A 26,813-nucleotide genomic window follows, 5' to 3' on the forward strand; every position below is an offset into this window, starting at 1 on the left:
TTTCCACAATTAAACGCTAAATAATGATTTTCCTAGCTAGCGTTGACTTAAGGATGGGGTTTAGCGACCCACGGTGACGCTCCCATCAGCCTTCCAGAAGGGGCGGTTTCCAAAGAAAACTACAACTCCCATGAAGCATCAGGCTAAAGCAACCACAGAGCATCACGGAAGTCGTAGGCTCCCTCCTCCCCAATCCCTTTCATGCTTCACAGGCAAGAACTACAAATCCCAGGGAGCCTCGGTACTAGCACGCCTGCGCGAGAGCCCCGAGAGCCGGTGGGGGTGGGGCGCCCCGGGCGGCGGGGGGCGGGGTCCGAGCGGGCTGTGTGGAGGCTTCAGACTCCCGGCGCCATTTAGCGCGGAGAGTTTCCCCGGCGGACGCGGCTCTCCACGCTCGGCCACTCTGCACCCCCATCTTCGGTGACAGAAGGAGCCTGGTGGGGGTGACTACTCTTTCCTCTCCCTAACCCCCTTCACCCAGTCCTCTCGGTCTCCTCTACTCTCGGCCCAGAGAAGCCGCGGAGCTCGGGCCCCGCGGTGAGCGGCCCTCCCCTCCCCACCGTTCCCTCCCTCTGTCAGCCCCCGGCACCGGCCCGGGAGGAGACGGGGGTTTGCCAGGCCCGGGGCGGGCGGGGAGGCCTCGGGGAAGGGGGGGCCCGCTCCTCAGGCACCGAGGCTTCGAGACTTCGGCTCTTCCCGTCCGGGCGATGGGCGCCCTGTGAGACTGGTCCCCCTAGCTGGGGGCGCGTGTGGGAGGAGGCGACCGACTGACTGACCGGGAGCCCCCGGGCCGGCCCTCCCTCGCCGTCCTCGGCCCCTCCCACCCTCTTCGGCTCTGGGATTGCCACCGCTCGGGAGTCCGTGCTCGTCCGTTCCTCGCTTTGCCGCCGCCCCCGGGGCCTAGCCCGCCCAGCTCGGGAAGCGGCGGCGGCGGCGGGGAGCTGGAGCCGCCGCCGCATCCACCGCATCCGCTTCGACTCGGTGCCGGCTCCTTGCCCTGCCCCTCATGACTGCGGCGCCTCTGCTGCTCCAGCCTTCCCGGCCTCCGCTCGCTGCAGGATGGATGCGGACCGTGAGGCGCTAACCCCCGTGGCTCAGCTCCTCGACCGCCCGCCGACGAGCCCCCTCGTGAGCCGCAGCAGCCGCCGCAACTGGGCCCAGTGGTCCGCGTCTCCTTCGGGGCGGCTTGTCAGTGCTGAGTGAGGAGCCGTCCGGGTGCATCCGAACCCGCCGGGAGCGGGAGCCCTAGTAGCGGGACCCGCACACCTCCGCCGCTCTTCGGGCTCGGCCCCTCGCCCTCTCTTCATTCACAAGTTCGAGCCCGCTCGCCTCGCTTCTGCGGACCGACCATGTCAGGCGGCGCCGCAGAGAAGCAGAGCAGCACTCCGAGCTCCCTGTTCCTCTCGCCGCCGGCGCCTTCCCCCAAGAATGGCTCCAGCTCCGATTCCTCGGTGGGGGAGAAACTGGGCAGCGCGGCGCCCGACGCTGGGACCGGCTGGACAGAGGAGTACCGGCGTCGCCGCCACACTATGGACAAGGACAGCCGTGGCGCGGCCGCGACCACGACCACCACCGAGCACCGCTTCTTCCGCCGCAGCGTCATCTGCGACTCCAACGCCACTGCGCTGGAACTGCCCGGCCTTTCCCTTTCTCTGCCCCAGCCCACGGTCTCCGCGGTCGCGCCGCAGAGTACTCCGCCGGAGCCGCACCGCGAGGAGACCTTGACCGCCACCGCCGCTGCCCAGGTAGCCCAGCTACCTCCCGCCTCTGCCGCCCCTGGGGAGCCAGCCGGCGCGGGCCCTGCCGCCGCGACTGCCCCCAGCAGTACCAGCAGAGATCGCCAAGTGTCCCAGCCCAACCATGTGGGGAGCAAAGAGGAGCCTCCGTCGGCCAGAAGCGGCAGCGGCGGCGGCACCGCCAAGGAGCTACAGGAGGAACGGAGCCAGCAACAGGATGATATCGAAGAGCTGGAGACCAAGGCCGTGGGAATGTCCAATGATGGCCGCTTTCTCAAGTTTGACATCGAAATTGGCAGAGGCTCCTTTAAGACCGTCTACAAAGGCCTGGACACTGAAACTACAGTGGAGGTCGCCTGGTGTGAACTGCAGGTATAGCCCCACTTCTTTATTTTACGGTGGTTTGGATCTACATTTGGCTCGGTGAAGCCAGTTTATCGAATTCCTCCTTTACAAGTCATTCTCTTAACTGTTCGCTCTGGCGGGGGGGGGGGAGTGGGAGGCCAACTTTTGAAAGAGATTGAAACTAGAACTTGGGGCATGACCTAGGTAGGATAAGAATTATTGGTAGCCAAAGAGGTTTGCTACTGGGGGGGAGTGGTGAAAATCATCTTAGTACAAACGCATTACCTGCTTGTTACTGTTTTAGTGTCTGGCAAGAAACTCGGAGTTAGTGGGAAAGTTTCTGAGTTAGGAAAGTACAGAGTCTTCTTGCCTTGTGCATTTCAATCTCAGCAGAGGCTCTGCATTGTTGAGCTGCTGGTGTGTTACATGCGAGTTTCCATCCCCGAGATCAAGCTGTACTTTTAAAATAAGAACGACCTTGTTCCTGAATGACCTTACTTGGGATATATCTTAGTTGGTGATTGCACAGGCATTTAATATAAACTACAAAAAAGACTTTCTTCTCTGGATAAATGACTTCGGACTAGAAAGGTTCAATAAGTGTTTGGTATTGTCCCACTTGATGATGCTTAAGGCTTTTGGTAGCTAGAAGTTACCTGACAGGGTAAATTAAAACTAGTAAGGCTTCACCCCATTCACTATACAGTGACTAGTACAAGAGCCCATGTAAAACTGTGTGCTTTGAGATTTGTAATGTCACTATGGTTATTTTAAACTTGTTATGAAAGGTTTTTAAGCCAGACTTTTCCAAGAGTCCAAAGGACTCAAAGTGCTTTGCTTTTAACCTCTCAGGGAGGTTTTCATGGTGTAAATAATGGTGTGTCATTCTGGTTGACAAGTATATTCTACTTTTAAATAGCTAGTTTTGGGCAACTTGTTGCTTGACCTATAGCAGCTTCATTGAACGTTGCTCGCATCCGGAAGTGAACGGAGGTTGTTGGAAGAAGCAGAGTTCCACTGAATGAAAAAGTCAGTTACAGTATACAGGAAAAATGCCATTGTCTGTATTCTTCTTGTCAAGAAAATGGACTGAATGGATCAAAATAGGATATGAAAGTAACTGAATAGTCTAGGAGTTTATTTTATCCATGAATGAATATGTTAGCACTTAACCCTTTGAATGTCACCTTCCAAATGACCAAGGCCATATCAAATGTGAAGGGAAGTTAACTCAACATGTGGAAGGAAGTGAACTTAAAAACTGACAAGTTCTTTAGGAACGTAATAATTTCTTAAGTTTTACAGTAAATGATGTAGAACTTCTAAGGCATTGTGAAATAAAAGCTCAATTTTATGGTGGTTTATATTGAAAAGGGTGCAGACCTTTTTGAAAAAATCTTGTCAAACTATAATTTATTCTTATTGGTAAGTCATACTCAAAAACTTAGGTCTGATTCCTTTTGGTTTACAGGCAAAAATTCTGTTTACACAGGGACACTTTTTTTTTTTTCTGCTTTTGTACCAGGGGTGCCTATTGCTACTGATCCTGGATTTTATTCTTTTGTTAAGGTTTTACACTTGAATAGGTGCTCTATAGATATATTTTTTTAGTTGGTTACCTTACTTTCTTAAGACTGGACCCAAGTAAATGTTGAGCAGTTTATGGATTAATTTTGTTAGTTTCAATTTGAATTTAACTTTGAGGACTTACAGAGTGTAATGTGTGTATTTTCCTTAATCACCCGGAATTTTTTTTTTTTTTAATTTTACTTATTTGAGCAAGCATGAGTGGAGGGGGAGGGGCAGAGGGAGAGGGACAAGCAGACACTCCCCCCACCCCCCACCCCACCCCCCAGCAGGGAGCCTGTTGCGCAGTTGGATCCCAGGACTCTGGGATCATGACCTGAACCATCCAGGCACCCCTCACCTGGCATTTTTTGATAGTTTATTTATCTTGGAACTAATGACACAGTGGGAAAAATCAATTTGTCTAATGTCATAATAATTTTGTCTAAGCTCAGTTTTTCTTTGAACTCATTGCTTTTTGGATTTTTGTTCTCTGTCTAGACATGGGCATGGTCAAATTAAAGAATATCGGATGCTTTATATATAATATCACCATATTATTTTAAAGCCAGTTGAGGATTTGGCTGCAGAACCAAATAAATCCTAGCTCATTGAGTGGTACCCTGGTTTAGAAACTTTCATATGTCATTTGGCCCTGTTTATACAGTTTTTCGTTTTGTTTTTTAAAATGTGATTTTCCCAGCCCCAGGATCCTTTATAGCAGTAGTTGGGTAGTATTTTTGGTTTCTTGACCGGGACATTTTCCTAATAACCTATTCATTAGGTGAGTGTTTGAGTTCTTATCTTTGGATACAAATTAAAGGACAAGTCAAGGGATTATTAGCGCATTGGAAAGAAAGCAAAGCTTTTTCATGAAAGTATACTTCTAACATACATATTTTTCGTAGGAAGATAGGAGAAATACTGTATTCGGTTGTTGAGTTAAAAATCTTAGTGTATTAAAATTGGAAGAAATCTTATGTTATTCTGCCCAACTACTTACTTAATAAAGAACCTAAAATCATGGAGCAGGTAAATGACTTGCTTAGATTGGTAAAGAACAAATTTTAAACTGGTTAGGATCGGGGCACCTGGGTGGCTCAGTGGGTTGGATGTCTGCCTTCAGCTTAGGTCATGATCTCGGGGTCCTGGGATTGAGACCCTCTTTGGGCTCTCTGCTCAGCGGGGAGTCTGCTTCTCTCTCCCTCAGTGCTCTCTCTCTTTCTCAAATGAATAAATAGAATCTTAAAAAAAAAAACTGGTTAGGATCTAATGATTTGGGAAATGTTAAAACATTTCTAGTCTAGTAAATGGCTAATTAGTACATCTCAAATGAGGCAATTGTATTTTGGTGTGGAAGTCACTATCAGATTTCTTCAGAATTCTGTAATCATAGCAAATTCAATACTTTGGTTTGGGTATTGATTTTATCAATTCAAATGTATAAATAGGCTTTTTGGGTTGGAGAATGAGTGAATGTGGTATACAAATCAAATTTGTTTCCATCAAGCTAATTTTTAGAATCACAGTATGCATAGCTATCTATTAAAACAGGTATCAATTCCTAATAAATAATATTAGGTAATACTTTGATACCACAGGATCTTAAGTACTAACTTTGATCTTTTAAGATGCAGATTTCTTTACTTGATTTTATTAGGCAAATGACATGCCTTAAATTTTAATACTCAGTTTGCCTTGGTCAGAAAACGTTACTGCTGGACTTTGCAGAGTTTACATTGCTTTTCTATGGAAGGATCTTAGTTTTTTAAGAAATGTAGCATAATTTTTTAAAGAAAATGTATTTATACACAGAATGATTTTACTTACTTTAAGTACTTTTCTCCCCAAATTGCTTCTAGCATTCACTTGATAACTTGATACATTCACTTTGTATATTGATGAGATTGTTTCCAGATCAACTTGGAAGGGGAAGTCAAATTTTGTTTAAGCTCCAGTGTTCTTAGTGCTTGCTTTGCTCTGGCTTCTTCTTCTTCTTCTTCCTTTTTTTTTGTGTAAATTAAGGGTCATGTCTCATCATGAGTATATGATACTAATTTTTTTTGGACTTAATTTTCTTTTTTTAAATTGAAGTATAGTTGACACAATGTTATATTAGTTTCAGGTGTCCAGGTTTTTATTAATGTTTTATAAAAAGTTTAGCAATGCTGCAGAAATGTGATGTGGTTCTGTGATTAAGAAACCATAATTTATTTCTTTGCTTTAGTTCTTAAAATAACTCCTGAACTGAATCTTCCATTTGAATATTGATGGGTTTTTTGCCTTTATTTTTTACATTTGTGCCAAATTCCTTGTTTTTCAGGATGAGAATCTTCAGTAATTTTCAATCCCAGGAACAAGGTTTCAGGGAATGGTCTTCGGAGTTTTTTTTGTTTGTTTATTTTAAAGTCTCAGAGTCACTGATGAGTATGGGCAACATTGAGATAACTCAGGTGTCGCTGCTGTGCAAATTAAAGAATGATTGGTAACTTGTTTGAAGTAATCCTTTTTCCCTCCTAACAAGACAGAATGGGATTAAAAATAGCATAATTTTGGTTTGGTATGATTTAAAATATATGTAAATTTATTGCTGTAGGAAGTAATCTTTGTGGTACAGGAATTGAGAATTTAAGTTAATTCAATGATTTTCTTAGCGTTAAGGATTTAAATGTTTTCCTTTTCTGTTTACCTTTTTTCTCATCTTAAGTATCTTAAGTATCACAGTTGTTCCTAGTGTAAGGTTGTTTTTGTGTAAAACAAATGAGGAATCTATTGTATGGTGATTGAGTTCATTTCTTGATATTTAGGTTTTAGTGCAAGATCCTGGTCATTTGAAAGACATTCTACTTAATCTCTATGGAAACATGCAACTAAAACTGAGCTCTCAGCTTCGGAAATTCTTCTTTTTTTTTTTTTTAAAGGGGGGGCCAAATTATATTATTACTTTAAAATTTGATTACAACCAATTTTGTTGGCATTAAAATTAGAGGTATTGTAAATTTGAATGGATAAACCTAAAACCAGAAATTAAGTTTGGTAAAAATGGGAATAAGAGTTTTTATTTGGGTTTTCTAGTAGTTTTTAAGTTTTTTAGATAAAGCTGTAAAAGTAGCAAGAGTGGTTATGCTCAAATTATAATTTCTGAAAATGTTAGTATAACATGAAAAAATTTATAAGTTACTAGGTTTTGCTGTACCAGTTCTTTGTATTTATTTTTAGCATCTTGCATTTTATTTGAGGAATTTTTTTTTTTTTTTTTTTCTTAACAGGACTACTGTAGTGTGCAGGAATAGGTGAGACTTACCATGCATGACCTAAATTTAGATTTGAAGAAGGCATTGTTTTCTGCAGTATAACATAGTCATTAAGAACATAACTGAATTCAAATCCTGACCCAGCTAAAGATGTGTCACTTTGGGCAACTTCTGTGCTAGTTTCCTATTGATAAAATGGGATGTAATGAGAGTATCTACTTTATAGAGTTGTTGTGACAGCTGAATGAATTATGTAAATATAAAACATTTGGGACAGGGCCTGCCACATAAGTATTAACTATGATGATACAGCATCTTTTTAGGCTGTCTCTTTGAGGATATTTGTGAATATTTTGTTTGATTTGTCTATACTTACGCTTGAAAATTCACGTAGCAAAACTGTTATTGTTGCTGTCATTCTTACAGGGGGATCTTTGGAGTTGAACATGTTGTCATCAATGCTTTGAAATTCTTTAGCTTTACCTGTCTTCTGCCTAACTGTAATTTCATGACCTGTCACTTTCTAAAATGCCAGCCTTTTTGAATTATTACCTTCCAGAATTTGCTGAGATCGTTTTCCTTTTGGGATCATTCTTATGGTATTCTTTGGAATGATTCGAAATTGTTTATATTCTTTGTCTCCTTAACTAGTCCTTGAGCTCTTTGAAGATATAAATAGATTCTCAAATTACTTTAATAAATACTATGTTCTTTTCTAAGTTAGAAATAGTTGTAGATCTCAGGGTTGTTTTATCCATACTCCTTGCCTCTCTTTGGTCCACAGCAGATTCTCTAATCTTGTATTTGGAGAGTTCACTATAGTATAACACAATAGTCTATAATGGAAAAGACCTCTAAGGCAGAACATTTGGGTTCTCTGTTACTCAATTATCTGACCCTGAGTAAGGAATTTACATCTGTAATGCTGATTTATTAGTAATATGACTTAACTGGATTGTTGAAGATAACTGAAAAACTATGTGAAGGTACTTTGTAAAGTGTTATAGATAATAAAAGGATAATAGTGCTTTAAAAAAAATCCTTTTTTTTTTTTTAAGATTATTTATTTATTTATTTATTTGACAGAGAGGGAACACAAGCAAGGGGAGTGGGAGAGGGAGAAGCAGGCTTCCCACTGAGCCACCCAGGTGCCCCTAAAAAAATCCATTTTTTAAAGGCCTTATGTTGTCACTTGTTACAAATTGGTTGGATATTTTAAACTTCTTAAAGTTGGGCTTTAAGACATGCAATAGAAAATTAGGGAAAAGGCACTGGAGTTATAATGTTTGAGTTAACAAGCTACATTGGAACGATGATATTGCTTTGTTCACTATTTTGTTTAGCTCTGTAAAAGTTAAAAAGCAAAATTTTTAAAATCTGGAAGAGAATAGCACTCATGCAGATTCTAATATTTACACAGATTCTCTCCTCTATCCCCACCCTTTTTTTTTTTTTTTAAAGATTTTATTTATTTATTTGAGAGAGAGAGAGAATGAGAGAGCACATGAGAAGGGGGAGGGTCAGAGGGAGAAGCAGACTCCCTGCCAAGCAGGGAGCCCGATGCGGGACTCGATCCAGGGACTCCAGGATCATGACCTGAGCTGAAGGCAGTCGCTTAACCAACTGAGCCACCCAGGCGCCCTTCCCACCCTTTTCTAATTGACCTCAACTGGATTAATCCAAATAAAAATTAGTAAAAAATAAAATAAAGTTTCTAGTTAGAAAAAATAAAGTTGGCTTTTAGGAGCTTTTTGGTTTTTCAATTTTAGGAATTTTATCAAATCTTAAGACAAAGGGGAGCAGCTTTTCAGACTGAAGAGAAGTTGCCAGAAGCTCTTCTTAAGAGTGTTTTTATTTGGGAGAGGATGGTGTCTTTATCAGGTGGTATACTTAATATTGTGTGTACTTTTTAAAAGGTTGGTTATTGATATTCTACATGAGAAGAATGATGTCAGTAATTTGCTTGGTTTTGTGATTGACGTGATCATATCTCCACCTTAATTTATATTAATTTAGATTTTTCAGATGGGCTCTTTTTTTTTTTTTTTTTTAGAGTGGGGAGCAGAGGGAGGGAGATAATCTTAAGAAGAGTCCCTGCCCAGCACTCAACTTAGCTCACAATCCTGAGAGCATGACCTGAGCCAAAATTACCAGTTGGACGCTTAACTGGCTGAGCCACCCAAGTGCCCCTCAAATGGGCTTTCATAATGAATTTGCTTTTTGACATCGTGACTTGAATCTTGGCATTGCAAGATTGACATATTAATTAAGTGCGCTATACTAAATGAATGTGCTTCATGATTTTTAGGAAGGAATCCTCAGGTAAATTGTCATCACAAAAGCAAATACAATTTTTCTAGGAATTCAAGAATTCTTTTTTTTTTTAAGATTTTATTTATTTGACAGAGGGAGAGTACAAGCAAGGGGAGTAGCAGGCAGAGGGAGAGAGAAAAGCAGGCTCCCCGTGGAGCAGGGAGCCCGATGCAGGGCTCGATCCCAGGATCTTGGGATCGTGACCAGAGCCGAAGGCAGTTGCTTAACCGACTGAGCCACCCAGGTGCCCCAAATTCAAGAATACTTAAGAAATTTAAGAATTTAGGAATAATTTTAAGAAGTGTTTAGAATCTAGTTGGTATAATCATCATATTCAGGTTAGTTAAGAAAAACCACAGTATTTCTGTAGAAATAATTATCTTTTATGCAGCCAAGGTTCAGCTTCTTGGAGACATGATTTTTTTTTTTGGTCAGTATGTGCATGGTGGATGGTCTTGTGTTAATTAAACACAAACTAATACATAAACCAAACAGAGGTGAAACTAATTAGTAAATCAAATCATTGATGTGCACATTTTCTCTATTAATAGAAGTAAACAGCTTGCTTGGGATAATGACAGGATCATATTATTTTTTAAGATTCTATTTATTTATTTGAGAGAGAGAGAGACAGTGAGCGAGAGAAAGCTTGGGGGGGGGCGGGGAGCAGAGAGAGAGAGAAGCAGGCTCCCTGCTGAGCAAGGAGCCTGATGGAGAACTCAATCCTAGGACCCTGGGATCATGACCTGAGCCCAAGGCAGACACTTAACCGACTGAGCCAACCGGTGTCCCTAACAAGATCATTGTAATGGCCAGTAGTTTTGTGCTAAATAACCTGATATCCATCTCTGTGTGGATACTCTCCTTACTTGGACTGGGCATGTCATTGTGGGTTAAGATAAATTTGGGAAATGCACAGGTCATCTCTTTAACGTGTTGAAGAATTCCTAGACATCATTATCATATTTATATTTACATGCTCTTTGAACGTTCCGCACACTCCTCCCACACAAATACTCAGCTGTAGGCAGTGGAGAGTAACTAAACAATTATAAACAAAGAAGGTAAGTAGATTTGCATAGTAGTAATTGTGGAGAATGGATTTAAGGAGTACAAGGTATGTGTAGAGTTTAGCTGGGGTATGAGTATGAGATTTCTATAGCCTGAATGAAGGCAGTAGTAGAGAAAAGGAATCTTTAAATATTTCAGAGATAAAATATTCAGTGTTTGGTGATGAATTGGCATTTGGAGGAAAAATGAAGCACAGATAAAAGGGTAGGGATCTGATTGTGCTGTCAACTGAGGGAAGGAATAAGAAAGAATTAGGGGTGTTGTTTTTTGGGGGAGGGGAAAGGCTATGGAGATACATTCAATTTGACATGTTAAGCCTGAGGTACTTGTGAAACCTCCAGGAAGAAGTTCAGTAGGCAGTTGGATATATTACTGGAGCTCGAAGAATAGGTCCAAGATTCCCAAATGTCTATGTTAGTCATAGCTGAAATAATGCAAGTACATGAAATCATCGAGGGAGAGGATATATATAAATATATAGAGAAAAATAGAGGAAGAGCCAGGGGAGGATAATTTTCCTGGGGCAGAATAGGAATAATTAATGGGTGGGCAATGGAAAAAAAGAGCCCAGGGGTTGGACTAAATAGAACGCTAGAAGAATGGCTGAATCAAGGGAATAAAATTTTAAGAAAGGAATATAGTAGAGAAGTCCAATTTGCATAGTAGTAATTTTGGAGAATAGATTTTAGAAGGACTAGAAAAGAGTTGTAGAGATTAGTTAGGCTTTGGAAATTTATTGTATTTGGCTATTAAGTCATTAATAAATTCAGGATTATCTAAGAGAGGGGATGTGGTGAGCAAGGGTGGATGGAAGTCACTGGTAACATCCTAGATTTATGTATTGTTCGCTAGCCTCTAATGGCTATTTAACTTAATTAAAATGGAATAAAATTTAAAAACTCAGTTCTTCAGTTAAACTAGCCACATTTCAAGTGCTCAAAAGCCATGTGTGCCTATCGTATTGGATGGCACAGATAAAGAGCATTTCTATCATTGGGGGAAATTCTATTGGAACGTGTATCTAGATCTTGGGTTGACTTGTGTGTGTGTGTTTAACAGCTTGATTTAGATACAGTTTACACACCATAAAGAACATACAGTGTGGGGGCACCTGGGTGGCTCAGTTAAGTGTCTGACTCTTGATTTTGGCTCAGGTGATGATCTCAGGATTGTGAGGTCTGTTGTGTACTGGGTGTGGACCCTGCTTAAGATTCTCTCTCTCCCTCTGCGCCTCCACCACGCCCCCCCACCTCTTAAAATACACACACACACACACACATAGTGTATTGCTTTTATAACTTGTTACGTATTTTAAAAATTATTCTGTATTAGTAAAGTAAAATAGTTCCTTTTTTGGAAAAGCTATACAAAGGATGTTATCACAAACTCACGTATACATGCAGAATTAACAGATAAACATTATGTCACATCTGTTCCAGGTATTTGGTGATCTTACAGTTTGAGAATAGTGGAAAATTTGTAGTGGATTTAAGGGAATGGCTGAGGAAGATTAAGAACTATTTCTTTTATTTAGACAAGTTTAAATGAGTATGGGGCAAGAAAGACTGGCTAAGTAGAAGGCATGATCAAGGATGAGATGGATAGATAAGCAAGGAAAGGGCTTTAAAACTTGAAGCATTGAAAAAGTATTTTCTCTGCCTTAGTACCTATCTTAAGGGTCTGTTCTAAGCTAATTATTTTAGTTTTGGTTATTTTTTGTGGATAGTTAGATTTAGTCCAAATAAGTTTTCATACTTCATGCTGTTTATCAACTAGTGTCCAGAATACTCATTGGAAGTAATGTTCTGGTTAAAGAGAGTTTGTTTCTCTCCTATGATCTCTGGCCTTCATGTTTCATTTACATAATAGTATGGTGATATATACTTCAAAAGTGAGCATCTCTCTGAAATGACCCATCTTTGTGTGTCACTTGAAGAAACTGCAAGATTTCAAATAAAATTTTGTTACAAGAAAGATTCTGAATTACTATACTGTTTCTAGAATGTGGTAAAAATGGACTTTTCTGTAACAAAAGCCCTAAATACTGCATACCTTTCTGCAGGCCTTTTTTTGCAAAGTGTTCCTTGCTAATTAAGCTGGAAAGGTATTAGTAATCACTAATACCTATCTAATGAGAGCCTTTTTTTGCAACAGGCACAGTACAAGGCAGATATTTTCTTAATTTTATATTTGAAGAAACTAACTCAGGTTTAATAACTTATTTAAGATCATGGTATATCTTGTTCTTTCCACTGCAGATTACTTCAGTTAAACCAGGAAGAAGAGTTTGAATTCTTGTGGAATTCTAAATCCTTTTGCTCTATTTAGCAGTTATAATTCATCATTGAGCATCTTACACCTTTATATTACACTTCATGAAATAAATCTCTATTTAAATGTTCTTTTAGCCAGTATTTATATGTAGATTCTATAAGGAGGGAGATGGTAGGGTCTTTTTAATTAACTTCTTGGTGTGTTCAGAGTTTTTTAGATGCTATTTACATTCATTGGTTATCACAGGATGTTCTGTTTAGACTTACTTAAGGTAAAGCGGTATTATTTCTGTGGTTTGTGTGTATCAAATTTCCATCTAATAGAGACAAATTGAATGGCTGTAGCGTTAGTAGGATTTTTGTCAGTGGTCTTTAGCAACTTCTGTAAAGATTGTTCATTTTCAAGTATTACATTGTTAGTAAAAATTAATTAAATTCCTAAATTCCTAAAATTGTTAGGTACCAATGCTATTTTTTACTCAACCAGGAAAGCAGAATTAAGAATATTGGAGTACTTAACAAATAGATCAACATGTTAATTGTTATTGTATAACTTCCATAGGACTTAGTTTTACTTATTTTGGAGATTGAAATTAAAGTTTGTTAGGTTAGCTCTTGATGCTGACTTTTTTCCTTGATTTAAAAAAAAATCTTCTTACCTTTTTTTTTTTTCCCCCACTGTGTACTTTGACATATTACAAATGCTATTGAGAAGGATTTGGCTTTCTTGTTTGTATGAGCTCCAAGTAGAAATCTCATTTAAATTACATAATTATGTTTTGAAATCCTTTGGAACGTTTAATTTATTCAGCATTGTTATGGGACTAAGATGTTACCTCAAGTAAGATTTCCAGATAAATGAGATTTTCTTCTTGAAGTATCAAGACTTCTATTAATTTAGTAAAACACTTAAAGTGTATCAGTTGATATTATTGGCCTATGTATACACCAGGACAGACTAATAAACATATCATCCCATAGGCCTGGATTCCTTGATGTTCTTTAGACTAAAATGGTTCTTTGAAGTCAGACAATTCCTTACCCTGTTATACCAGGGGTAATCCAGACTTGGGCACATAAGATCTCACCTCACAGTATGGAAATTGTTCAAAATGTTCTTGTTTTGTTTAGAGTAACTGGGTCTGTAGGGGTTTTCAGCTTCCCTCTTTCATCCTAGGCATAGGTTTAGGCTTTCATTCTCTCTTCCTTCAAGGTAAGTTGCATTATTGTGGATGTTGAGGATGGGGGAAACTTTCCAGCCCGTGGACCATGTCATTCAGGGCCATTTCTAGTAACAGTAAATTTAAAAGGGAAGGCCTTGGAGTCTGCATGCTTATTACCAAGAGCCTTTTTTGTGTGTGTATATTTCTACACACTTTCTCTTAACTTGGTACCATTTAATATTATTGGTAGGGATGCTTTTATCAAGTCAAAAATAGAGCCTGGTATATACCTTCTCTAGGGCATAAGATATCTATTTGCTTCAATTACATTACTGAGAAGGGCCACTTAAGTGGTTCTTCCCAGAACAAAGAAGGTGACACTCAGGTGCATTGCTCTTTTCTGCCTAGACAAAAAAAAGCTACCAGCAATTTTAAAATGGTAGACTCTCAACTTAAATATTAGTTCTGCCTGACCAGGCACCCTATTACATGGAGGTGCTAGTTTAGATACTACTTTTGGTGGACAAATTGTGTTGCATCTGTACCAGCTTCTTTGTCTCTAGATTCCACCCCCCGGCCCCCCCAACATAAGTGGAGGGGGTGGGGCATAGTGATATTCTTCTGGGGAGAATCTTGACCATTTTCTATGCCTCTTACAAGGATAGAAGGGAAGCTTCCATATTTGCCGTAAATGCCACTATTACAGGCTTTCACAGATCTTACTGAATATGTATTATGCTTAAGTATCTTATTTTAGTTTAATGTTTTAAACATCTGTAATCCTTAGCCCTTTTCACAAGATGACTTCTTTTAACAACCAGTACTTAGCTAACTATTACACGACAGAATTTTTTTCCTCTTGTCTTTATGTGATAGATACACTAATAACCTCAGAAAACCTTTTTACTATGAAATACTCAACAGTTGTACCGAATTGGGCCAGAAGCTGCCTTCTGTGTCCTTTTTATTAACATGTCCCTATCGTTTTTTGATGATATCCTTATTTTCTGCACAAGATGTTCTTTCCCCACCCTGGCCCTGGTATAGGGGAAACAGGTTCCTTACAGTATAGAACAAAGATTCAGAAAGCAATGTGTACTCATGGCTATTGGGGCATCACTGTCTCCAGATTTTTTAGTGAAGAGTTAGGAAGTATTTATATATGTATGCATGAATGTTTGTGCGTCTGTGTATATATGTGTGTTTGTGTGTATGTGTATACTTTTTTTTTTTTAAGATTTTATTTATTTGAGAGAGCAGAGCAAGAGAAAGAGCACACATGAGCAGGGGGGAGGGGCAGAAGGAGAGGGAGAAGCAGGCTCCCCGTCTGAGCAGGGAACCCGACTCCGGGCTTGATCCCAGGACCCTAGGATCATGACCTGAGCCACGCAGGCACCCCATATTTGTATATATTTATATCTCTCTGTATATATTGGAAGCCGCAAGTTCACATTGATAGATCTAATTCCAATTCAACTTAGAGTTCATTATAGCTTTCCCCTTTTCCTGCATGTATGCTTCTCTTCTCCAGTAGTGAGAAACTTGGTTCTCATCTTGCTAAATATATGGACGAATTTGCATAGTTCTGTTCATGTAGAAGTGGCATAATAAATATATATTCGATCTTTGCCCCTGGCTCCTGACCCAGAGCTCCTAAACTTCTTGGAATTTCCACAGTGATATCTTGTCCTATGTGTCTTCCATCTGGCTGGCCTTAGATTGCATCCTTAAGCATTAACTGGTAAGTAAACCGTTAGAGTTCTTTGAGCCATTCAAGCGAATTATCAAATGTGAGGAGGGGGTCATGGGAACTCCGATCTATAGCATGTTGGTCAGAAGTATAGGTGGCAGCTATACTGGGACTTCCAGCTATCATCTCAAGTGGGGGCACTTTTGTGGGACTGAGCCCTTAATGCTTTGCACTAACTTCAGGTAGTGTCAGGAATGACTTTCGGAGAATTGAAAAATTTGTTGGTGGTGTGAGAAACACCACACATTTGTCAGAAGTGTTGAGAGTAAAAATATGAATATGAATATAATCTCTTAGCTCCCCTGGACTGAAGTCCCCTCTTGCGACCCTTCTCACTGCAGCAGGGCTGCCTTCCTTTCCTCTAATATCTTCCTCTCTGGCAGTGGTACTCTTTTAAAATTTTTAAAATTAATTTACTGTTTTTACTTTGACATTCTTTCCGCTGTTGCTTTGGGGATATGATGCACTTTTTAGCCTTACAGGAAAACAAGTGATATAAACTGTCCTGATTTTATTTTGAAATTGCAAATATCTTGAAATATTTGGTAAATGCTCTTATTTCACATGAACTGCTAATACATGTTTGGATATATACTAAATGTGTAAACTTGCTGCTTTATTTATATTCTTTAATTATTTCTGGCCATTGTGTCTCCTTAAACTTGTTAACCAATTTAGTGCCTATATCCATATTTTAATATTGAGGAAAAGGTTAAGTTGATTTTTGATATCGATAATATTTGTAGTTTATTTATGTTAACTTTTTCCAAAATAGTTAATTTGTGGCTAGTTCTTCCTGTACAGTAAATAAGGGTGAAAAGATTAGTGAAAATATCTCTAAGTGCTTTATTTTAATAAAATTATAAAATACCTGAGATGCCAAGGTAATGCTTTTCAAAATCTAGATGGTAATTTAATATCCACAGAAGCCTACTTTCCTTTTGTAGAAGGTCCTTTTGATAGTCATTGTTTAGAAAATGGTAATTTGATTTTGACTCCCATTATCTAAGTTATAACTTTACTTGTTTCTAGCTTGGGTTTTGTGATCATCCTTAAATCACACACAAAAAAGATTTTTAAGAAAAAAATTTATAGAAGTAATATATTCTCGATATAAAAATTAGGAAATTAGAGGAAAAAATGAAATCAAAATGACCTGCAGTGAATCCCTTCATCCAAAGATAAGCCTTGTTACCATTTCTAACAGTCTAATTTCTGTGTGTTTGATTTTAGTTTTTATAGTGTGATCATACTGTATGGTGGCAGTTTGCCTGTTTTATTGCATAGCAAAAGCATTTTCCCATTTAAAAATTTTAAGTGTTTAGATCAAAACAACAAATACTGTTGTATACTGTAATCGTAATTGGGTTATGTGTTCCCATAGTTGTGATTGTTTTGTATAGTGGCATAATTTGCCTGATTTACCTCACAGAAAAACTCATTTCTTATGTTAAAAGTTAAAAATTATAGATTAAAATATGTATTATTTGTACACTGTCATAATTGTTTTTGAGACTTTGTACTACTACTGCACATGGAATTGTGATACCAGTTTCAGAACTAACATTTTGATCTTAAGAGTATGTAACACTTGAATTCCTACTTGACTGTGTATTTCTTTTTAATTCTTAAACAGAATTAATTAGAATGTTTGGCCCACAAATGCTAACATTTAGTTACAACTGCGTTTAGGAAATTGGTCATTGATGCATTTGATCACTCTGAACAGAAATTTAAAAGTCATGGTTGATATATTGCAAAGCTGATTAATTTTTTCACTCTCAGTCTTTGTTCAGAGATTTGCAGAAAGTTCATTCACTCCTCTCATGATTTGGGGCATGGTCAAAATATTTTAAATCAGTAGTTTGTTTTTAGAACAGTGTTACTGTGCTGATACAGTTGTTGTTGTTTAAGATTTTATTTATTTATTTGACAGAGAGAGAGAGAGAAAGACAGCGAGAGAGGGAACACAAGCAGGGGGAGTGGGAGAGGGAGAAGCAGGTTTCCTGAGGAGCAGGGAGCCTGATGTGGGGCTCAATCCCAGGACCCTGGGATCATGACCTGAACCGAAGGCAGACACTTAACGACTGAGCCACCCAGGCGCCCCTGTGCTGATACAGTTTTTAAGAGCCAAGTATTAGTACATTGAAAGATCTTTGAGGAAAGTTCTTTGTATATTGACTGAACTATAGGAGAAACAGCTTTAGTGTGCTTTTTTACTTCCTACCCACTCAAGATAACTTAAATCTTCCTTTATTTAAATTTTCATTTGTCTGTTCTAGAGCATACCGAAGATGTTTTGAAAATATAGGAAATTCTTAAATGCATTTAAAGGGAATTACTTCCTAATTTTTTTTTTTTTCTGTTATGGAAGTAATACATAGTCAGAGACATCTTAGAAGACAGGGAAGAATAGAAACCAAAATAACTCCACAAAAGTTCTGTCACTAAAAGACAATGCCAGTGTATCAGTTTGGAATATTTTCCTTTTCTCTCTCCCCTACGATGGGTTTTATATTTATTCAACAACTATTTATTAAACTCCTCGTATGTGCCATTTTATAATTCATTGGTACATAGGAATTAGTATTAACATTTTTTACAGCTGTGTTTAACAGCAGTTCCTTATGCAGAAACACCACGATTTACCCCCAATTGTTGTTTTAAGTTACGTTTTCTCTTATATATACAGTAGGCCTGAGTCTTGTCTGTAAGGTTGTAACTGTGAAATATATTCCCATTTTACTAAAATTTAATATGTTGTGTTGTGACGTCACCTAATTTTGTTGGTCATTATTCCCCTGTACAACTCCTTCTTCCCCCAGTCTTTGGATAGCTGCATACATTCTAGAACACTATCAGGAAAAGGCTTTCCAGTTTTCCATCTACACTGTTTATCAATGACATGCTATTTATATAAGCCTGGAAGGTTCTTTTGAAGGCCAAGTTACAGAGAACCTTGAGTAGTAGGATCTTTCACAGAATTTTTTAAAACAAAGTTCTTAACCGTCATTGTCTCTCTCTTACCCCCACTGCACCACCATCCTCTTCTTCCATATGCCACTCCCAGTGGGCTTGGGGGCAGGGCTATTGATCTTGATCTGGGTGAATCCTTTAAGCCCCTTGTTTTCCCCCAGTTTCTACCTCTTCAACTCTTCATTCTTTCCATCCCCTCCCTCTCTAGTACAGTCCAGCTGAACTTCTCTCTTTGGGCCTGGGGCTTGTCTTCTAACTGTTGGTTCTAAAATAACACAAAAGACCTTGGGCGCCTGGGTGGCTCAGTTGGTTAAGCGACTGCCTTCAGCTCAGGTCATGATCCCACCCAGGGTCCTGGGATCGAGTCCCACATCGGGCTCCCTGCTCGGCGGGAGGCCTGCTTCTCCCTCTCCCACTCCCCCTGCTTGTGTTCCTGCTCTCGCTGTCTCTGTCTCTGTCAAATAAATAAATAAATAAAATAAAAATAAAATAACACAAAAGACCTTGAGACAATGGCTTTGGAGTGGGGGAAAGGAATCTACCTATTGCCTTGTGAACAAAATACAAATTAATACCTCGGATTTCACTATTTACACCTAATTTTTTTAGGATTAAATTTCAGAATGTAATTATTGGTTTTCTAAGGCTATGCACTTAAATATTTTCTACAGTCAGATTGTTTCCAAAAGAGAGATGCTCATGTATATTTTCAGTGCCCCAAGTGAGAGCTGTTTTATTTATCAGTACTATTATTTTAAAAATTTCTCATTGCTTTATATTTATTTCTTAAGAACTTTCCCCATATACTTAATAATAAATTATATATTCTCTTTTGTCTTTTGATATTTTGCCTACTTCCAGGTGCTTTACTCCCATAATCAATTTCATAAATTCTTCAAAGCAAAATTAATAATCCTTTGTTATGTTTTTGGAAAATCTTTTTCCGTGCTGGGAATCAAGTGTCAATAATACAATATTCTCTTTCTTCCTTCATTAGGCTTAATTTTTTTAGAGCAGTTTTAGATTTATAACAAAATTGAGAGAGAAATAGAGATTTTTCTATACACCTCTCTGCTCCCACACATTCATAGCTTCCCCCCATATCAACATCACTGACCAGAGTGGTACTTTTCTCTTTTTTTAACCAAGGATGAACCTACACTGACACATCATAACCACCTAACGTTCATGGTTTTCCTTAGGGCTTTTTTTCTTAGGATGTTATATATTCTGTGGGTTTGGACAAATGTATAATTACATATATCCATTATTGTATCATTCAGATTATTTTCAGAGCTCAAAAAAATCCTTGGTGCTGTCCCTATTCATCTTTTTCTCACCCTCACTCTTAGGAACTACAGATCATTTTACTGTCTCCACAGTTTTGTTTTTTCCTGAATGTCACATACCTGGAATCATACAGTGGTATTCTTATTCTACTTAGTAGTATGCATTTATGGTTATTCCATGGAACCTTTTCATGACTTGATAGCTCATTTCTTTTTAGTGCTGGATAATATTTCATTGCATAATATACCAGTTTATCCATTCATCTACTAAGGGACATCTCGGTTGCTTCCAAGTTTTGGCAGTTATGGATAAAACTGCTATAAACATCTGTGTTGCAGGTTTTTGTGTTGACTTAAGTTTTCAACTCCTTTGGGTAAATGCCAAGGGGCATGATTGCTGGACCGGATGGTAGGATTACGTTTAGTTTTGGAAGAAACTGCCGAAGTTTTCCGAAGTGGCTGTATCATTTTGCATTCCCACTAGCAATGAATGAGCGTTTCTGTTGTTCTACATGCTGGCCAGCATTTGGTATTATTGATGATCCAGATTTTGGTCATTCTAATAGGTGTGTAGTGGTATCTCACTGATGTTTTAATTTGCATTTTCCTGGTGACATATGTAGAATATCATTTCATATGCTTATTTGCCATCTATCTTCTTTGGTGAGGTGTTAAGTCTTTGGCCCATTTTTTAATCAGGTTGTTTTCTTATTAAGTTGTTGTTTTTTGTTAAGATTTTATTTGAGAGAGAGAGCGAGTGAGTGAACACAAGTGGGGGATCGGGGCAGAGGGAGAGGGAGAAGCAGACTCCCTGCTGAGCAGGGAGCCTGACCTGGGGTTCGATCCCAGAACCCCAGGATCATGACCTGAGCCGAAGGCAGATGCTTAACGGACTGAACCACCCAGGTGCCCCTCTTATTGCTGAGTTTTAAGAGTTCTTTATGTATTTTAGATAATCGTCCTTTATCCAGATGTATCTTTTGCAAATAATTTGTTTGTGGCACATCTTCCAGTTCTTTTGTATTATAATAGATTCTGTTTTCTTCATTACTTTTAATTATAGATCTGCACTCTAAAGTTCATAAGTGAATTTCTAATTTCTCATCTTCCCAATCTTGGTATTAAAAAATTGGTTTGTCTTTTTGAGCATATTTATGCTAGAGTATTATCCAAATTTTAATGTAACACAGAAGTAGATTATTTTAATGTTTATTTTTCCTTTTATTTTTCCCAACTCATCATGTGTTTAAAATTTTATAGTTACATTAGTGGTTATTCTCTCATTTCTGTGTTTTTTATTAGTATTTAGAGAGTAAATTAACAGATTACCATTTACTTGAGGTAAATGGCACATTGAGTAAGATGGCTTCGTGTGACACAGAACAGTTTTTAATTTAGTTGTCTTTTAAATTTCTGTCTTATTGTGACAGATTGTGTGTGGCTTTTTTTTTTTTAATGGTGGTTAGATTTTTTTTTTTTTTTAAGTTTATTTATTTCAGTAATCTCTACACCCAGCGAGGGGCTCAAACTCACAACTCAGAGATCAAGAGGATCATGCACATCCAGCTGAGCCAGCCCGGCGTCCCAGTGACAAATTCTGTTTTTATTACCAGTTGCTTCTAGGGTCTAATATGAGGTTTGATGAGAAATTTGAAGCATATGTGCGTTTGTGTTTAAAGGACTTGAGAAAGGGGTGGGAATTTGGAACTATTTATGGGGGTCCTGTGTTTTACATATATTCTCATTTAATTCTTGTGACATGAAGAATTCAATCATTTTATAGGTGGAGAGGCTATAAAAGTTAAATAATTTGCCAAGATCACAACTAGTAAATGGTAGAAGTGGAAGTTGAGCATGGATCTTTCTTGTTTCTTTTTTTCTTTTTTCATTTGTGTTTTAAAAGCTAGCATGCTTTTCTTCAGACTTTGTAATTATCTTGTAGTGTACACTAAAAGGAATAGTTCAAGTTGTTTCTGTGACCTAAAGACCAAATTGATAATTTTTCAGTTTTTAATCTGGTGTTTGAAGTATATGAAATTAAAATTGGATGTCAATGTGTTCCTCCTGTGTATGGCATTTGTAACTGGTCTCATGCTTTGAGAAAGAAATTGTATGGGTTTTCCAATGACTTCCAAGAGGCAGTAAAATAAAATAAGGATCTAGGTAAGAATATGAACTGAAGGAAATTAACCAATAAACCCGTGCTGGAGTCATAATTGTTGACCAGAATGTTTACAAATGCCTCCCAGAAATGGGTGCCTGTTCAAAAGTGTTGCACACAAAGGATTGGACAGATGACCTTTTATTACCACTATTCTGTGAGTTGAGAATTATGTGCATATGTTAAACTCATTCCATGATGTACAGTGTGACTTTTAGTTATTCTCAATGGATAAAAATCAGTCAGCATCTGTGATTTTTCATTTGCAGTTTTAATTTATTATTTATTTATTTTAAGATTTTATTATTTGAGAAAGCAAGTGAGCGAGAGAGAGAGTGAGCAGGAGCACGGGGGAGGGGTAGAGGGAGATGAAGAAGTAGACCATTCCCAACAGGAAGCCTGATGTGGGGCTCAATCCCAGGACCCCAGGACCATGACCTGAGCCAAAGGCAGACGCTTAACCTACTGAGCCACCCAGGCACCCCTCATCTGCAGTTTTAAATAGCTAAAGGGTTAGATTGGCTTCTTTGTGAAAGACAAGATTTTATCATGGAGGTAGATGCTTCTGTTACTTGGAGCCAAACATAATCTGCTAGAATTTTGAGATACAGCTAGATAAGGTCTACCATGGAACTATTACCAGCTATATAATTTCTCATTATTATTCTGAGCTAGGAAACATTTGAAGAGAAACAGTGAAAGCAAAGCTTGCTTATAAGTATGGTATTTCTTTTGAAATGATAAATGGTAAATATTTAGTATCAAGGTTCCTTGTAGTTACTCAAGGAAACAAGTATTAATATTACATGTAGCTATTTTAAAAACAATTTACTACAGACTCCGGAAACTTTAGAATGTTTGGCTTCCAAAAATTTATTTTTTTCTTTGTGTCTTGTCAAGATATATGGCAGGATTATACTATTACACTTAACCTTTTAGTAGTATTTAGTTTTGAGTTGTAGCCACAGGTAAATATGACTCAAACATATTTCAGAAGTTTTGGTGATGGAAGCCTTGTTAGTTGATTTAGAAGGACTTAAAACTTCATTTATTTAGTGCCCTAGCTAGAAATCTGTAACTAGTAGCTGGCTTCTGGTTTCCTAGTGATTTAAATTATATTTTCATCTAAGAGAAATTACATTCCAGCCTAAGTGATTTCATGTCATTGCTTATAAATGAGGGTTAAATTTTGTTTAAACTGTTTAGTTGAGCTGTGGGAAACCAGAACAGGACTATTGTCTAATAGTATTTCACGTCTAGATTTTTCATACCTGTGAGTATGATTTTTTTAAAACTTATTTTACTCCCTGCCCCCGCCCTCCCCCCCCCTCCCATAACACCCTGAGCTCTTCCATCTACATCATCTTCCCTCCACTCCATACCCCAGGCAGGGCGCTGATTGGCTCCAGTGCCCTGCCAGCATACCCCTGCCCCACCCCGCATCGCGTCTTTAGGGCATCGCCTATTTTCATTATGTTTTAGAAAAATGAATGAATGGACTTTGGCAGCTCTTATATTTGGCATGTGAGTGGTACTTGCTTTGAGTTAGAATTCCCTGTTGGGGAAACAATCTCGGTTATGTTGCTGTGAGTATGATTTAAGCATATACACATACACACATATTTATAAATTCCCCTTCCCTTAATCTTCTAAGAGAAAAATTCACATTCAGTCTTGTGAATTGGCTGGACTGTAGATTAAAAATATTGGATTTTCTCTAGTACATTTAAACCTGTACTATAAAAGTAAAAAATAGGACATTTCTCTTTGGGTGTGAAGGACAGTGTGCCTCAGTCAGTTTCCCTTTCCCCTTCCCTGTTTTTGTTTGAAATTTCTATGTACTTCTATACGGCTCAAAAGTCAGAAGAAATAACTTTATAGCTCTGCTATTCCCAATGTTTAGCAATTTTTAAAATCTGGATTTTGTTAGTAATTATTAACAGAATCGTTCAAGTGTAAACAATGATTGTTCTTTATAGAAGTAATTTGAGGCATTGGGGGGCATTCTTTGCAAGTGTTATGAGTTACGGATATTGGGAGAGAGGATGTAGAAATGTCTTTGCTTGTAGTATGAAGTGTTGATAATCTGCTTCCTATTTTCAGTGTTTAATCTTTTTAGCTCTTTGTAGAGATATCACTTATGTTTAGACTTCAATCCTTAAATGTTTCTTTTCTTACTGACTTTGTTGTTGGTGAGTATTTATTTGTCAGGGGATGGGAATAAAATATTTTGCATATGCTTCTCACTCAGATCTCGTAAAATGTTTATGTTTTATATAGAGTGAGGTATACAGATCACAAAAAATATGGTCTGATTTAGTTAGAGTTGTAGTATGTTGCTTCTAAAATTTGGACAAAATATAGAAATTTACGAAGATTTCAGTTATGTTATGGTCCTGGTCGTGCATTTTCAAAAGCAGTGTGTTCCATTCCTAACCAGTGTATTGCATGCACTGCTGAACATAATGGGAAAAGAAAAGTGCCATAAAAAGCTAAGTACCAAGTAACTAGCTGGAAAAAGCTTTTAATGGGAAAGCTGGCGAGGTCATTAATCTGTTAGAATAGTATTTGAGGAAATAGTTGCATGTGTTAAGCTGCTATTTCTTTTGGTTATTAGAAAGCAAAATAGGAAATTCAGAATTAGCATTTAAATGCTGATAACTTTTTTTTTTTTTAAGTGGCTTTTTGCAGCCTAATTTAGTGCATTGAAAATTAGAATGGAAGACTTGGTTTTAATGCTAACTACTGTATAGAAGAATGACCTTGGGTAAGTATGTTGTCTTATTAGTGAATTGAGTGGTAGAATTGTTGAGGATCCTTTCAGCTTTAAGCAGTTGCCTTAAATGTGCCTCATATCCTCTTGAACAATCAAAAAGGAGGGTTTTTAGTTTGATTCAGTTTTATTTCTCCCAACAGTCCTCCAATTAGTAAATGTGTAGTAGATTTGCTGTAGGCAGGCTATGCAGTGTCTTTCAAACCTTTTTGACTGAGACCCATTCTAAGAAATACATTTTACATTATGATCCAGCACATTCACAGACAAAAAGACAAGTTTCACCAAATACTTACTAGTGATGAGTTATGTTTTCTGTTCTATTTCATTAAGGGGGGGGGAGCTTTTTTTTTTTTTTAAAGATTTTATTTATTTATTTTAGAGAGAGTGTGAGTGGGGAGTGGGGGAGGGGCAGAGGGAGAGAGAATCCCAAGTGGATTTCTCCTGGGGCTCGATCCCAGACCCTCAGATCATGACCTGAGCCTAAATCAAGAGTCAGCTGTTTAACCAGCTTAGCCACCCAGGCACCCCAAAAGCAAGGAGGGGCTGGGGGGGACTCTTTATAATCCACTCTCTTTTTTGTTTGCTTTTTTAAAGATTTTATTTATTTATTTATTTGACACAGAGAGAGCACAAGCAGGGGGAACGGCAGGCAGAAGGAGAGGGAGAAGCAGGCTCCCTGCAGAAGAGAGAGCTGATGCCGGCCGGGCTCCATCTCAGGACCCTGGGATCATGACCTGAGCTGAAGACAGACACTTAACTGACTGAGCCACTCAGGCACCCCTATAATCACTCTTTGAAAAATTATTTATTTAGAGTATAAACTTGAAGTCAGATCTTTTTTAAGTTAAATCAAGCAATAAGTTGTTTTTAAGTACTTGCCACAAAATGAAGATATAGAGGCTATATGAATTTTAGCTCCTGCTTTTGTTAATCATAACACAAGCTTTGAACATATTTGTTCCCTCCTAAGAAGCAACACTGATGATGATTTGGGGTAACAGCTGAAGCTAGGCACATGTAAAATTCAAAAGTTGCTTGTCTTCAATACAGATAATTTAATGAACTGTTAGTTTTATTTAACTTCTTTAGTCCCTTATCAATAGACACAATACTAGCATTGGCTGTAACACAAACCGTGGCACTAAAAATCTTTAGCACCTTTTTGGATTTGGTTTTTGGAAGGTAATTTGTGGAGAACACATTTAATTTTCAGGCATACTTGTGCTGTTAAGTGAGTTTTTTGCTCTTGTGTTTTAATCATCAAGATACATTTTTTTTTAACCTTAAATTTGCCAATCTCCTAGTTCTATCAGATTCCTTTATCTCTTTCCCCTGCCTCCTTACAGGATTTGTAGCTTACTTTTTCTAATCTAAGGATTAAAATAAAGTTTTCTAGGGGGACACCTGGGTGGCTCAGTCGTTAAGCGTCTGCCTTTGGCTCAGGTCATGATCCCAGGGTCCTGGGATTGAGCCCCCCAGGCTCCTGGTCTCAAGCCCCGCATCAGGCTCCCTGCTCGGCGGGAAGCCTGCCTCTCCCTCTCCCACTCCCCCTGCTTGTGTTCCCTCTTTCGCTGTGTCTCTGTCAAATAAATGAATAAAATCTTAAAAAAAAAAGTTTTCTAGGAATATTACTTAATATTTGTATGACCCTGAACAAGCCCACTCCCTTAAATTCAGAGCCTTTTCCTTATTTGAAAGTGATAATTTTGTATGGTAGCTTCATTGTATAAGCATGAGAGAATGGAGGAGGGGCAGAGGGAGAGGGAGAGAGAATCTTAAGCAGACTCCATCCCCAGTATGGAGCCAAAGTGGAGCTCGATCATTACTTGAGCTGAAATCAAGTCGGTCGCTTAATTTGACTGAGCCCCAGGCACCTCGCAGGGCTACTAATTTACGGTAAGAGTCAAAATTAGGGGAAAAGCTGTAGCGCAAAAATCCATTGGTTTTCCATTCTAGTTATTGAGAAGTATGACAGTGTACTCTGTATAGACAAATAACATTGAAGAATAACATAAAGCCACACAATATTTTGCTTTTAAAATTAAAGCATAACTTTTAAGCAAAGTATAGTATGTTGTGGTAAATGACATACAATACTAGTCATAACATTTATATTCTGTCCCCAATTCTATCTATATTA

At 38.6% G+C, this 26,813-nt stretch overlaps 1 protein-coding gene across 8 annotated transcripts in view; it reads left to right on the forward strand.

The window, feature by feature from the left end:
• Positions 1-326: 326 nt before the first annotated feature.
• WNK1 (WNK lysine deficient protein kinase 1) overlaps positions 327-26,813 on the forward strand; it is a 143,551-nt gene continuing 117,064 nt past the window's right edge. For 4 of the 8 annotated variants that reach the window (XM_045874096.3, XM_064591727.1, XM_064591726.1 and 1 more), the window contains exon 1: positions 329-2,108. In XM_045874096.3, coding sequence (XP_045730052.1) covers positions 1,350-2,108 — 759 coding nt within the window. In that variant the 5' untranslated portion in view covers positions 329-1,349. Of the gene's footprint in view, positions 2,109-26,813 lie in introns of all 8 variants that reach the window. The other 4 variants (XM_064591729.1, XM_045874098.2, XM_045874090.3 and 1 more) reach the window with 3 other exon arrangements.

Source organism: Mirounga angustirostris, unplaced genomic scaffold (assembly GCF_029215605.1).
Source record: "Mirounga angustirostris isolate CCGP_5_RB_7025 unplaced genomic scaffold, mMirAng1.0.hap1 SCAF_5, whole genome shotgun sequence".
NCBI lineage: Eukaryota > Metazoa > Chordata > Mammalia > Carnivora > Phocidae > Mirounga > Mirounga angustirostris.